Genomic DNA, 13,743 nt, shown 5'->3' with positions numbered 1-13,743 from the left:
GTCTCTATGGACCAGATGGCTGGTTGGTAAGGGCCACAGCACGGGGAAAGAAACTGTTCAGGTGGCTGGGGGTTTTGGTCATGATTGTGCTTGTGTATATTAGGTAGAACATTATAAAATATGTTTTAGGGACCGGTCGAAATTTACACAATTTTTACCCAGAGGAAAAGGGGGGAGGGTCATGCTTTTTTAATTTCAGTCAGGGGGAGGGTTTAGTCTTTTTTTATTTAGTCCAGGGGAGGGTCATGTAATTTGTAATCGATTACATTTCAGTATTTGTCAGCATTTTGGAATGTACGTATTGAATTCGACTATGTGTAACTTCGGTGTACAACCCTGCTCTCTCTCTCTCGCATTCTCCTTGCTGAGCCCGGCAGGGTGGGCATTTAGCTTTTACCTTTCCATTGGCTGTTCGATCAGTCCCTCTTTGTGCTTGGTGTATCCAGAACGTGGTCGTGTAGAGTATCTGGCAAATCAAAGAACGCTTGTAGGGATGACGTAGGGAGCTAGTGCAACAAGAACAGCGGTAGAAATGCCGCAATTCAAAACAACTCGGAACTCGGAAATCTGACTTCAGTGCGTTCAAGACAATTGTGACACAAATTGTGACACTGTCTGTGATTTATTTAGAATTCAAGGCACACTTAACCAGCATGGCTACCACAGCATTCTGAAGCGATACGCCGTCCCATCTGGTTAGTGGGACTATCATTTGTTTTTCAACTGGACAATGACCCAACACACCTCCAGGCTGTGTAAGGGCTATTTGACCAAGAAGGAAAGTGATGGAGTGCTGCATGAGATCACCCGACCTCAACCCAATTGAGATGGTTTGGGGTGAGTTGGACCGCAGAGTGGAGGAAAATCAGCCAACAAGTGCTCAGCATATGTGGGAACTCCTTCAAGACTGTTGGAAAAGCATTCCAGGTGAAGCTGGTTGAGAGAATGCCAAGAGTGTGCAAAGCTGTCATCAAGGCAAAGGGTGGCTAATTTGAAGAATCTTAAATATATTTTGATTTGTTTAACACTTTTTTGGTTACTACATGATTCCATATGTGTTGTTTCATAGTTTTGATGTCTTCACTATTATTCTACAATGTAGAAAATAGTAAAAATATAGAAAAACCATTGAATGAGTAGGTGTGTGCAAACTTTGGACTGGTACTGTATATATACATATATACATATATATATATATATATATATATATATATATATATATATATATATATATAGATATATATACAGTGCATTCAGAAAGTTTTCAGACCCCTTGACTTTTTCCAATTTTTTTTTACATTACAGCCTTATTCTAAAATGGATTAAATACACAGTTTTCCTCATCAAACTACACACAATACCCCATCATGACAAATAAATGTTTGCAAATGTATTACAAATAAAAAACAGAAATACCTTATTTACATAAGTATTCAGACCCTTTGCTATGAGACTTGAAATTGAGCTCAGGTGCATCCTGTTTCCATTGATCATCCTTGAGATGTTTCTACAACTTGATTGGAGTCCACCTGTGGTAAATTCAATTGATTGGACATGATTTGGAAAGGCACACACCTGTCTATATAAAGGTCCCACAGTTGACAGTGCATGTCAGAGCAAAAACCAAGCCATGAGGCTGAAGGAATTGTCCGTAGAGTTCCGAGACAGGATTGTGTCGAGGCACAGATCTGGGGAAGGGTACCAAAAAAAATTCTGCAGCATTGAAGGTCCCCAAGAACATAATGGTCTCCATCATTCTTAAATGGAAGAAGTTTGGAACCACCAAGACTCTTCCTAGAGCTGGCCGCCCGGCCAAACTGAGCAATCGGGGGAGAAGGGCCTTCGTCAGGGAGGTAACCAAGAACCCGATGGTCCCTCTGACAGAGCTCCAGAGTTCCTCTGTGGAGATGGGAGAACCTTCCAGAAGGACAACCATCTTTGCAGCACTCCACCAATCAGGCCTTTATGGTAGAGTGGCCAGACGGAAGCCACTCCTCAGTAAAAGGCACATGACAGCCCACTTTCAGTTTTCCAAAACGCACCTAAAGTCTCTCAGACCATGAGAAACAAGATTCTCTGGTCTGATGAAACCAAGATTGAACTCTTTGGCCTGAATGCCAAGCATCACATCTGGAGGAAACCTGGCACCATCCCTACGGTGAAGTATGGTGGTGGCAGCATCATGCTGTGGGGATGTTTTTCAGCGGCAGGGACTGGGAGACCAGTCAGGATAGAGGGAAAGAGGAACGGAGCAAAGTACATTTACATCATTTAGCAGACGCTCTTATCCAGAGAGACTTACAAATTGGTGCATTCAACTTATGATAGCCAGTGGGACAACCAATTTTTTTCTTCTTCTTTTATGGGGGGGGGGGGGGGTGGGGGTAGAAGGATTGCTTTATACTATTCCAGGTATTCCTTAAAGAGGTAGGGTTTCAAGTGTCTCCGGAAGGTGGTCAGTGACTCCGCTGTCCTGGCGTTGTGGGGGAGCTTGTTCCACCATTGGGGTGCCAGAGCAGCAAATAGCTTTGACTGGGCTGAGTGGGAACTGTGCTTCCGTAGAGGTAGGGGAGCTAGCAGGCCAGAGGTGGATGAACATAGTGCCCTCGTTTGGGTGTAGGGTCTGATCAGAACCTGAAGGTAAGGAGGTGCCGTTCCCCTCACAGCTCCGTAGGCAAGCACCATGGTCTTGTAGTAGATGCAAGCCTCAACTAGAAGCCAGTGGAGTGTGCGGAGGAGCGGGGTGACATGAGAGAACTTGGGAGAGATCCTTGATGAAAACCTGCTCCAGAGCGCTTAGGACCTCAGACTGGGGCGAAGGTTCACCTTCCAACAGGACAACAACCCTAAGCACACAGCCAAGACAATGCAGGAGTGGCTTCGGGACAAGTCTCTGAATGTCCTTGAGTGGCCCAGCCAGAGCCCAGACTTGAACCCGATCTAACATCTCCGGAGAGACCCGAAAATAGCTGTGCAGCGACACTCCACATCCAACCTGACAGAGCTTGAGAGGATCTGCAGAGAAGAATGGGAGAGAGAAACTTCCAGCCTTGTAGCTTCATACCCAAGAAGACTCGAGGCTGTAATCGCTATCAAAGGTGCTTCAACAAAGTACTGAGTAAAGGGTCTAAATACTTATGTAAATGTGATATTTTAGTTTTTTTTTGGTATCTAAAAACAGTTTTTGCTTTGTCATTATGGGGTATTGTGTGTGAGGGGAGAACAAGTATTTAATCCATTCCATTTTAGAATAAGGTTGTAACGTAACAAAATGGGGAAAAAGTCAAGGGGTCTGAATACTTTCCAAATGTGTGTATTGAAGAAAAAAAAATTCACAAAAGTAAAGCCTTTACCAGTCCTGTATTAGCGGACCAATATAGCCATCTGTAGATGTGTTTTGTATCCTTTTTTTATAGACCCAGTCGGTATTAGATTGTTGGGGAAAATAACCTACAGTGGGGAGAACAAGTATTTGATACAATACCGATTTTGCAGGTTTTCCTACTTACAAAGCATGTAGAGGTCTGTAATTTTTATCATAGGTACACTTCAACTGTGAGAGACGGAATCTAAAACAAAAATCCAGAAAATCACATTGTATGATTTTTAAGTAATTAATTTGCATTTTATTGCATGACATAAGTATTTGATACATCAGAAAAGCAGAACTTAATATTTGGTACAGAAACCTTTGTTTGCAATTACAGAGATCATATGTTTCCTGTAGGTCTTGAACAGGTTTGCACACACTGCAGCAGGGATTTTGGCCCACTCCTCCATACAGACCTTCTCCAGATCCTTCAGGTTTCGGGGCTGTCGCTGGGCAATACGGACTTTCAGCTCCCTCCAAAGATTTTCTATTGGGTTCAGGTCTGGAGACTGGCTATGCCATTCCAGGACCTTGAGATGCTTCTTACGGAGCCACTCCTTAGTTGACCTGGCTGTTTGTTTCGGGTCGTTGTCATGCTGGAAGACCCAGCCACGACCCATATTCAATGCTCTTACTGAGGGAAGGAGGTTGTTGGTCAAGATCTTGCTATACACGATCCCATCCATCCTCCCCTCAATACAGTGCAGTCGTCCTGTCCCCTTTGCAGAAAAGTATTCCCAAAGAATGATGTTTCCACCTCCATGCTTCACGGTTGGGATGGTGTTCTTGGGGTTGTACTCATCCTTCTTCTTCCTCCAAACACGGTGAGTGGAGTTTAGACCAAAAAGCTAAATTTCTGTCTCATCAGACCACATGACCTTCTCCCATTCCTCCTCTGGATCATCCAGATGGTCATTGGCAAACTTCAGACGGGCCTAGACATGCGCTGGCTTGAGCAGGGGGACCTTGCGTGCACTGCAGGATTTTAATCCATGAGGGCATAATGTGTTACTAATGGTGTTTGATTGAGTGTGTGGACAGGTGTCTTTTATACAGGTAACGAGTTCAAACAGGTGCAGTTAATAAAGGTAATGAGTGGAGAACAGGAGGGCTTTTTAAAGAAAAACTAACAGGTCTGTGAGAGCCGGAATTCTTACTGGTTGGTAGGTGATCAAATACGTATGTCATGCAATGAAATGCAAATTAATTACTTAAAAATCATACAATGTGATTTTCTGGATTTTTGTTTTAGATTCCGTCTCTCACAGTTGAAGTGTACCTATGATAAAAATTACAGACCTCTACATGCTTTGTAAGTTGGAAAACCTGAAAAATCGGCAGTGTATCAAATACTTGTTCTCCCCACTGTATGTGTCACGCCCTGATCTGTTTCAACTGTCTTGTGTTTGTCTCCACTCCCCACCAGGTGTCTCCCATTTGTCCCCATTTATACCAGTGTTTTCTGTTTGTCTGTTGCCAGTTCGTCTTGTCCCGTCAAGTCTTACCAGCGTGTTTTCCCGTTTTCGAGTTTTTCTAGTTGCTGTTTTCTAGTCTGAGTCTGCCTGCCGTTCTGTACCTGTTTAAAGCTGCCTTGGATTTCTGACCATTCCGCCTGCCCTGACCCTGCCTGCCGTTCTGTACCTTTGTGACTCTGCCCTGGATTACTGACCTCTGCCTGCCCCCTGTTTTGTATAAACATCTGTGATTCGAACTGTCTGGGTCTTGTCCTGATACTATGGTTACCCCATTATTTTTGTCTGCTTGTTTTAGTCAATTACAAAACTACATTTAAGCCAAGTAAAACATGTCTAAAGATGACTTTTTAACATTGCCTGTTCCCGAGTGTTCTCACTACTTAGAAAAACGTAATATTGTAGGGCTTCCCTCATGCTCCTTTTTGTGATGGTGTGAGTGAGTGAGTGCTCACTGCTAGCAAAGATTATGAATATCCTGAAAAGATAAGTCTCTCCGCCCTAATAATGGGAGTCGTTGTCCACAAAGCGGCATGGCGGGCTGTCTAGCTCCCGCCTATCCTTTATTTGGATTAGTGGATACATCTCATTATTGTAATTATTTTTTAAATATTCAATAAGGGTTGTTGATGTCAACCGCCTGTATTCAATTGAGAGAGATGCTATGCTACTAGCCTCATACCATGAATATGCATAGCCATCTCGAGACAACTTTGATTTAAAGTGTTTTTTCTCAAAATTGCCTGGATGTCACATGTTCTACTTATATCAGTAAACTCGTCACAACTTAAGCATTACGAAACTTCTATTAGATCAAATAAACCTCACGCAGCAAATAAGACAGTTTTTTTTTTTTTTTTACAAATTCGATATGCTCTCATTGACATCCATACAAAAACAGACTAAATAACTTTCACTTGTCTTATTCTGGCTGTTGTACCTAAGTCTTAAAGGGTTCATATTTTGAGTCTTCTTGTGGGAGAGCTACAGTGCATTCGGAAAGTATTCAGATCCCTTGACCTTTTCCACATTTTGTTACATTACAGCCTTATTCTAAAATTGATAAAATGTTTTTTACCCCTCATCAATCTACACACAATACCCCATAATGACAAAGCAAAAACAGGAGCGTCGCTCCACAGCTATTTTCAGGTCTCTCCAGAGATGTTCAATCGGGTTCAAGTCCGGGGTCTGGCTGGATCACTCAAGGACATTCAGAGACTTGTCCCGAAGCCACTCCTGCGTTGTCTTGGCTGTGTGCTTAGGGTTGTTGTCCTGTTGGAAGGTGAACCTTCGCCCCAGTCTGAGGTCCTGAGCGCTCTGGAGCAGGTTTTCATCAAGGATCTCTCTGTACTTTGCTCCGTTCCTCTTTCCCTCGATCCTGACTGGTCTCCCAGTCCCTGCCGCTGAAAAACATCCCACAGCATGATGCTGCCACCACCATGCTTCACCGTGTCATTGTGGATATCAGACACTGTACCAAATTACACAATCTTAAAGCTTTAGAACAGGAGTTCTCAACCTTTCTTACCCTGTTGATTTCAGATCCAGAAGCTACTTGAGGCCCAAGGGAAAGGAGAGAGCTCCTCTCCATCCACTGAGCAGGCAGCCATCCAGACACAGACCTCCTCAGGACAACAGACCAAGAGAAGTGTTAGCATCGCTGTTGGCACAGGTACTGGACTCATTCATCACCGCTTCTGTTAATCTTGGTCATTGTTTGTCTATCCACTGCATTTTGATCCAATTCTAGGCCTATCACTTTCCCGTTTCGAACTGTGCTTGTTTTTGCAAGACCGTGTGACGCTCTAGTCTCTTCAAGCACTGTGAAAATCGTATTTCTCACTTTATGGTTCATTTGCGATCTACTGAGAACATGGCCTTTTTTTTCTCCAGGTCTCCTGAATAGAAAAAGTGAATTCGGACTAACCACTATCAATACACAGTATCAATACACCTATGGTTACTCTTTTGTTGTGTAACTGTCTTGATAAGACATTTTGCTTACTACACATATAGGGTATGTTCGTAAATTCACTCTGGAGTGCCAGACTGCGTTCTGGGCGTAAATTCAGAGCGTTGTCATATTGTCCGTTTGTAAATTCAGTGTTTCGCTCTCGGAGCGTTCAGAGCGCACACTGGAGTAGGGTTGATCCGAGCGTTCCTCACGACGGCAGTCAAGCACCCAAGCTAACTGGCTAAAGTTGGCTAGCTTGCTAGCTACTTCCAGATACAAATGAGAGAAACTCCCTCTGACCATTTTACTTGCCCTAGCAGACCTGGTTATCTAGAGCGTTCGATACTACTGCACTGTTGTTAGATACTACTGCACTGTTGGAGCTAGGAACACAAGCATTTCACTACACCCGCAATAACATCTGCTAAATACAGGTGCAGCTCAATAAATTAGAATATTGTGGAAAAGTTAAGTAATTTCAATAATTCAACTGACAAAGTGAAACTCATATATATTGTGGATTAATTACACAAAAAGTGAAGTAGTTCAAGGCTGTATTTGTTTTAATCTTGATGATTGCGGCTTACAGCTCATGAAAACCCCAAAATGTGAATATTGTGAAAAAGTTCAATATTGTAGACTCAAGGTGTCACATTCTAAACAGCTAACTAACTCAAAACACCTGCAAAGGTTTCCTGAGCCTTTAAATGGTCTCTGTCCAGTTCAGTAGGCTTCACAATCATGGGGAAGACTGCTGACTTGACAGTTGTGCGGAAGACAGTCATCAACAACCTCCACAAGGAGGGAAAGCATCAAAAATTCATTGCTAAAGAAGCTGTCTGTTCACAGAGTGCTGTTTCCAAGCATATTCATGGAAATTCGAGTGGAAGGAAGACGTGTGGTAGGAAAAGGTGCACAAGCAACAGGGATAACCGGAGCCTTGAGAGGATTGTCAAGGAGTGGACTGAGGCAGGAGTCAGTGCATCAAGAGCCACCACGCACAGATGTATCCAGGAAATGGGCTACAACTGTCGCATTCCTCGTGTCAAGCCACTCCTGAACCAGAGCCAACGTCAGAAGCGTCTTACCTGGGCTAAGGAGAAAAATAACTGGTCTGTCGCTCAGTGGTCCAAAGTCCTCTTTTCAGATTAAAGTACATTTTGCATTTAATTTGGCAATCAAGGTCCCAGAGTCTGGAGGAAGAGTGGAGAGGCACAGAATCCAAGTTGCTTGAAGTCCAGTGTGAAGTTTCCACAGTCAGTGATGATTTGGGGAGCCATGTCATCTTCTGGTGTTGGTCCACTGTGTTTCATCAAGTCCAAAGTCAACTCAGCCGTCTACCAGGAAATGTTAGAGCACTTCATGCTTCCTTTCTGCTGACAAGCTTTATGGAGATGCTGATTTCATTTTCCAGCAGGACTTGGCACCTGCCCACACTGCCAAAGGTCCCAATACCTGGTTCAATGACCATGGGATTACTGTGCTTGATTGGCCAGCAAACTCGCCTGATCTGAACCCCATAGAGAATTTATGGGGTATTGTCAAGAGGAAGATGAGCGACACGAGACCCAACAATGCAGATGAGCTGAAGGCCGCTATCGAAGCAACCTGGGTTTCCATAACACCTCAGCAGTGCCACAGGCTGATAGACTCCATGCCACGCCGCATAGATGCAGTGATTCATGCATAAGGAGCCCCACCCAAGTACTGACTGCATGTACAAGAACATACTTTTCAGAAGGCCGACATGTCTGTATTATGTCATATTCTAATTTTCTGAGATACTGAATTTGGGGTTTTCATGAGCTGTAAGCCGTAATCATCAAGATTTTAAAAAATACAGCCTTGAACTATTTCACTTTTTGTGTAATTAATCCACGATATGAGTTTCACTTTGTCAGTTGAATTATTGAAATTACTTAACTTTTCCACAATATTCTAATTTATTGAGCTGCACCTGTATGTGTATGTGACCAATAACATTTTACTTTATTTGACTAACTGTGCTGTTGGCAACAACTGAATTATGTTTTTTTGCTGACGTTTACTGACACTGGTCATATTCAGCGAGTTCGTAAATTCATCAGTTATTCTGCGCTCTGGCACACTCAGACGAGAGTGCTCTGAAATCGGAGTAGATGGCCAGAGTGAATTTACAAACGCACCCTTAGTTGACTAACTGCATCTCTCCCTGCTGTGTAGGTGCTAGTCTGTTCTGGGGCGTCCCTGTCGATGCCCCTGCTCGCGATGAGGAGCCCCCACAGCCAGAGTGGCACACCGACACAGTGCCTGGCGCTCCCGATGGCAGCAGGGCCTCCTCTAGTCGGAGCTCTGGCAGTGCCAGCCTTACCCACAGCAGGCACATAGATGGCTCGGAAGAAGAGAGCGGGGTCAGAGAGAGACGGGTGTCAGGCACACCATCCAACCAGTCAACGCACCAGAGGTAAGAGAACGGTTGACTGCATTTCAAACTGAACGCTTGTTTTCTTCCATTGGCCCAGCCCTCAGTTTGAATTGACTGGAAGAATGAAAGAAAGTAATGGTTGCAGTTCACCACCTAGAACTCTGAACGGCAGTTTACACCATTTTACTCCCTCCATTTCACACGAACGAGGCTTCAGTGATTTTAAATTTTTTAAATTTTAGTCATTTTAGCAGACGCTCTTATCCAGAGCGACTTACAGTTAGTGAATACATATTTTTTTATACTGGCCCCCCCGTGGGAATCGAACCCACAACCCTGGCGTTGCAAACGCCATGCTCTACCAACTGAGCTACATCCCTGCTGGCCATTCCCTCCCCTACCCTGGACGACGCTGGGCCAATTGTGCGCCGCCCCATGGGTCTCCCGGTCACGGCCAGCTACGACAGAGCCTGGATTCGAACCAGGATCTCTAGTGGCACAGCTAGCACTGCGATGCAGTGCCTTAGACCACTGCGCCACTCGGGAGAATTGAATAGACCAAGCTTTCAATCTGAAACCCAGCCACAGGAGAACATGGGTGATGTGAAAATATGCACGTGAGGGTGAGCCCTCACAACTGGCGTCAGAAGTGTGATACCACTTCTGTCACCAACTGTGACGGCTCACCCGCTGAACACCATCTGAACACTGGTGCCACCTTGTGGCCATTTCAGTGAAGTATTTTAACCGTAGTATGAACAGCATGTGTTTTTGTGCATTTCCTGCAGGACTCAGTCAGCATTTGGAGACTGTTCTTTCCAGAGTCCAGTGTTGGGGGAGAGTGCCAGCATGTACTACCAGTCCCAGTCTCCACAGAGGGACGGCACCAAGAGTCAGGAGCCCAGGGCGGTGGAGGATGATCAGCGGTTTTATCAGGATCTACTGGTAAGAGTAATATTTTATATGGACTTTTATTTGCTCCATGTATGTCAACAGGAGACCATGATTTGCGGAAGAAAAAAATATACTTATGAGCACGGCTCCAAGTAATTAGGCTATGTATTTGAATTTGCACCGTCTTTCATCCTGGTATACTTCTTTTGGAGAATGTTTCAACAGAATCTAGTATTGCAGTGAAATGCTTAATACAACATGTTATGTGGCCAGCCTCCCTCCTGTGAAATCCCTTTGACTATCTGTCACTTGGACCTAAACATATGAAAAGCACTTTTAAATAAAGATCTGACGTTCTTCATCCTTCCACAGGGCCAAGTGAACAGCCGTCTCCAGGGATCAGTGAACGAGGAGGTCAAAGAGGAAGAAGATCGAAGCACCTCGTACACACTGTGAGAGAGACACAGCTTGTCCCCTAGACCAGTGTCCCACTGTCAGTCCCAGCAGTCATCCCCTAGCCCTGTTCCCGTCAGCTCCCGGAGGCCGGAGCCCAAAGTAGAGCAGCAGCCAGGAGGAAGGGACCAGGTGCTCCACGCCACGCTGCGCCAGCTGCAGCAGCTAGGGGTCAACGTGGACCTGGACTCTGCCGACCCCGGGGGCAAGACCACGCGCAGCTCTGTAGAGAGTGCCAGGTATGTTTGCCTTGAAGTTTCAGGTTTACTTGACCATCTTTGCACGTAGGTCATAGAGGTAGTAGTATTATGGTATAACAAGAGGATGTTTCAGTTGTGGGAAATGGACCCGTTATGATGGTTACAGCCATTCTAACATGACAATAGGGGCCATTACAGTGGCTGTTTCTCTTACTTTCTTGCTCATTCTCATGTAAGCTCGACATAATTTAGCTACGTAGGTTACATTATGCAGAAGGTGTTCCTGTAACTTTGATTTAAAATGCAGCTTCCGTTTCCTTCTCCCCAGTACCCTGGCCGGCATCAACCCAGAGGCGGTCATCAGCAGACTGACCCTCCCAGAGTCGATGGGGACCAGCATGTGGGGCGGCAGCGTGGACCTCAGCCTGAAGGCCAACGCCATCGCCCTCCGATACCTAAGCGACCAGCAGCTCTCCAGGCTCTCTGTAGGGGGAGGGCAACAGCCCCCCGGGGCCCGTCCCAGTTTCAGCCCCTGCACACTGCTCTCAGAGAAGCCCCCAACGGAGAAGAGCGCCATGGGACAGAGCAGTATTCTGTCTCCGAACAACATGTCTTTAGCCACCCGCAAGTACATGAAGAGATACGGGCTGATAGAGGAGGGGAGTGGGAGTGAGGAGGAGGAGAGGGCCGAGGAGGAGCAATCGGAGATGGGATACACTGTACAGTTCCATGTTCAACCGGAACAAGAAGGACTAGGAGAGTGGGAGCACAAAGGTTTGGTTCTGAAAAACATCACAAACGAGTTGCCCCACTCCGACCCTGTCCACCCCCAGGCACTGCATGCAGACTCTCAAAGCCAGCTACTCAGAGACTTGCGTCCTAAAATGCAGCTTTTGGCCCGCGGCGCCAAACACAGTTTGGAGAAGGAGAATGGCGCCAAACAGCGGCCATCTTTTGGAAAAATGCAGAGGGAGTGTCCTCAACCAGAAGGGTCGATGGGAAATTTCTTGGACCTAAGTAGACTTCGACAGCTGCCGAAACTCTTCTAAAGGACCCATGGGAACTAATGCAAAGGGAACTCAAAATGACAAATGAAATGTATTGTCGAATCCATTGGAATTTGTCAGTTTGCTTGTTTCCTTAGTAAGAGGTTTTTAAATGCTTCCATACATTTTAGTTTACAATAAAAACAATTATGCCTCTTTATTTTAATCTTCATGGTGCTCATTGTAATGTATACATGTGTGTGTGACCGCTGATTGACAGAGATTGTTACCAAATCACCACAGTGCTCTTTTGTCTGTGAGCAAAATGATTCTCCTCTTTCTACTACTACCACTTGGAGGAGGGTGTAGTGTCATGATGTAGCTCTTTTCAATGGTGGCAGCTAGGTCCTTTCTATCTATTTTTATTTTAAATGCTTTTGATTTTCAACATGCCATGGATGCCAATTGTCTGAACCGTTGTAAAAGCTATTTAATTTACAGTTTGGCCGTTTATTGATAACCACTATACCAATCTCGTGGTAATTGATGTGCACCTATTTATAGTCAATGTTGGGATTTTTTAAAGTCTGATTACATGGTGAAACAGACTACATTCATGCCAAATTGTTGTACTTCTCAGTTTTTAATGTTGTAAATATTTAAGTTTCTTTCATGCTGCATTGTTTTTCTTGTGTGTGTTTACATGAAATGCCTCGAGCATTATTTCTCATTTCCAACTTTGAAATTTCTATTTAAGATTGCCTCAATAAATATGTACCTGATTCATTTACATTTTCCACAGAAGGTTGTTTCTTTCTTTTGTGAATGTACATTTGTATTCTATTTAGTTAGCCCTCTACAGTCCCACAATGCCCACCCCAACCCAGCCTTCAGCCTTCAATCCCTGCAGTATTTTCACACCCCTCCGACAGACACTGTTAACCTCTCTGTAGTAATGCAGCTGCAGGAGTATTCTAGTACTGGATACAAAGTTGGAGGGATTAAAGAATAAAAGGAATGCTGGAATAAAGTATTTTAATGTTTTCACACTTATGAATCGTGAGGTGAAGATAATTGTTCACCAACATCTTTCATGTGTGGTTTCACCAGTTGTCATCATTCTGCAGCCAGGTGCCCTGGTCTAGCACAATGCCGTGCTCCTCGGTAATTGCCCACTTGGCCTTATAGCGATGGTCCCCTGCGCCCTCCCCGAGGTCCCACACCTCTATAAACAGCGTCTCCTCAGGCACCTTCATGAAATCAGAGGTCAGGCCCAGTTTCTGGAGGTCAGAGGACATCGGTATGGTGGTGGAGTCCAGATACTGGCCCAGAGCGTGGCTGAGGTGATTGCCTGGTGAAGTCTGCTGAGGCTGGCGTTGCACACTGCTGCCCCACAGGCCTGTCTGGTTCTTCATAACCTCAAGACGACAAGGTTCTTCCGCTCTATGGGATACACACAGCCTGACGTAACACCTTGTTCCTGGTCTGGTTCCATACTGTACTGGATGTGCTGTAGACAACTATCATCGTACAGTATGGGACCAGACTACCTTTTTCATAGTCTTCAAGGGAAATCAGAACTATTGAATTCTATTGGGTCATTAAATTAAAAGATCATACAAGTACCATAATGCAGTATTCGCTGTAATGATGTTTACCTAATGTCTGAAGTGTTCCAGGCATCTCCCATGGACTGACCAGGCTTGAGAAGGGCGAGATCACCAAATATCTCCTCTGTCATGGTTGTGTTTTGCTCCAGGGGTGGTGAGGGCAGGAGGTTTGGAGGGAAGTATGGCCAAGGGTCAGCTGTGTTGCATGATCCATTGAATGAAGTGTTTTTCCCAAGGTCAGTCAATTCGATAAATTCAGTCTCTTTGATCTTTCGCTGTTTTCTTCCATTTCTAGTTCTGGTTTTGGTCTCGGTGGTGCTAAAGCAGCATACAAAGAAAAAAGAACACCAAGCTCGAAACCATGTTTTACCTGCTTTCTTCATTTTGATAATGAGAA

At 44.8% G+C, this 13,743-nt stretch overlaps 1 protein-coding gene across 1 annotated transcript; it reads left to right on the top strand.

The window, feature by feature from the left end:
* Positions 1-313: 313 nt before the first annotated feature.
* Positions 314-10,553, top strand: LOC311131006 (SCL-interrupting locus protein homolog; the record flags this gene model as incomplete). The annotated part of the gene is made up of 5 exons (XM_084163838.1): positions 314-328; positions 6,388-6,517; positions 9,002-9,242; positions 9,992-10,148; positions 10,470-10,553. 5 exons carry the CDS (start codon positions 314-316, stop codon positions 10,551-10,553), a joined length of 627 nt encoding a protein of 208 aa, XP_084019964.1.
* Positions 10,554-13,743: the final 3,190 nt, after the last annotated feature.

Source organism: Coregonus lavaretus, assembly GCF_964263955.1.
Source record: "Coregonus lavaretus genome assembly, chromosome: 6".
Taxonomy (NCBI): Eukaryota; Metazoa; Chordata; class Actinopteri; order Salmoniformes; family Salmonidae; genus Coregonus; species Coregonus lavaretus.
The sequence above is the reverse complement of the archived record's forward strand: the minus strand, read 5'-3'. Positions and strand labels throughout refer to the sequence as shown.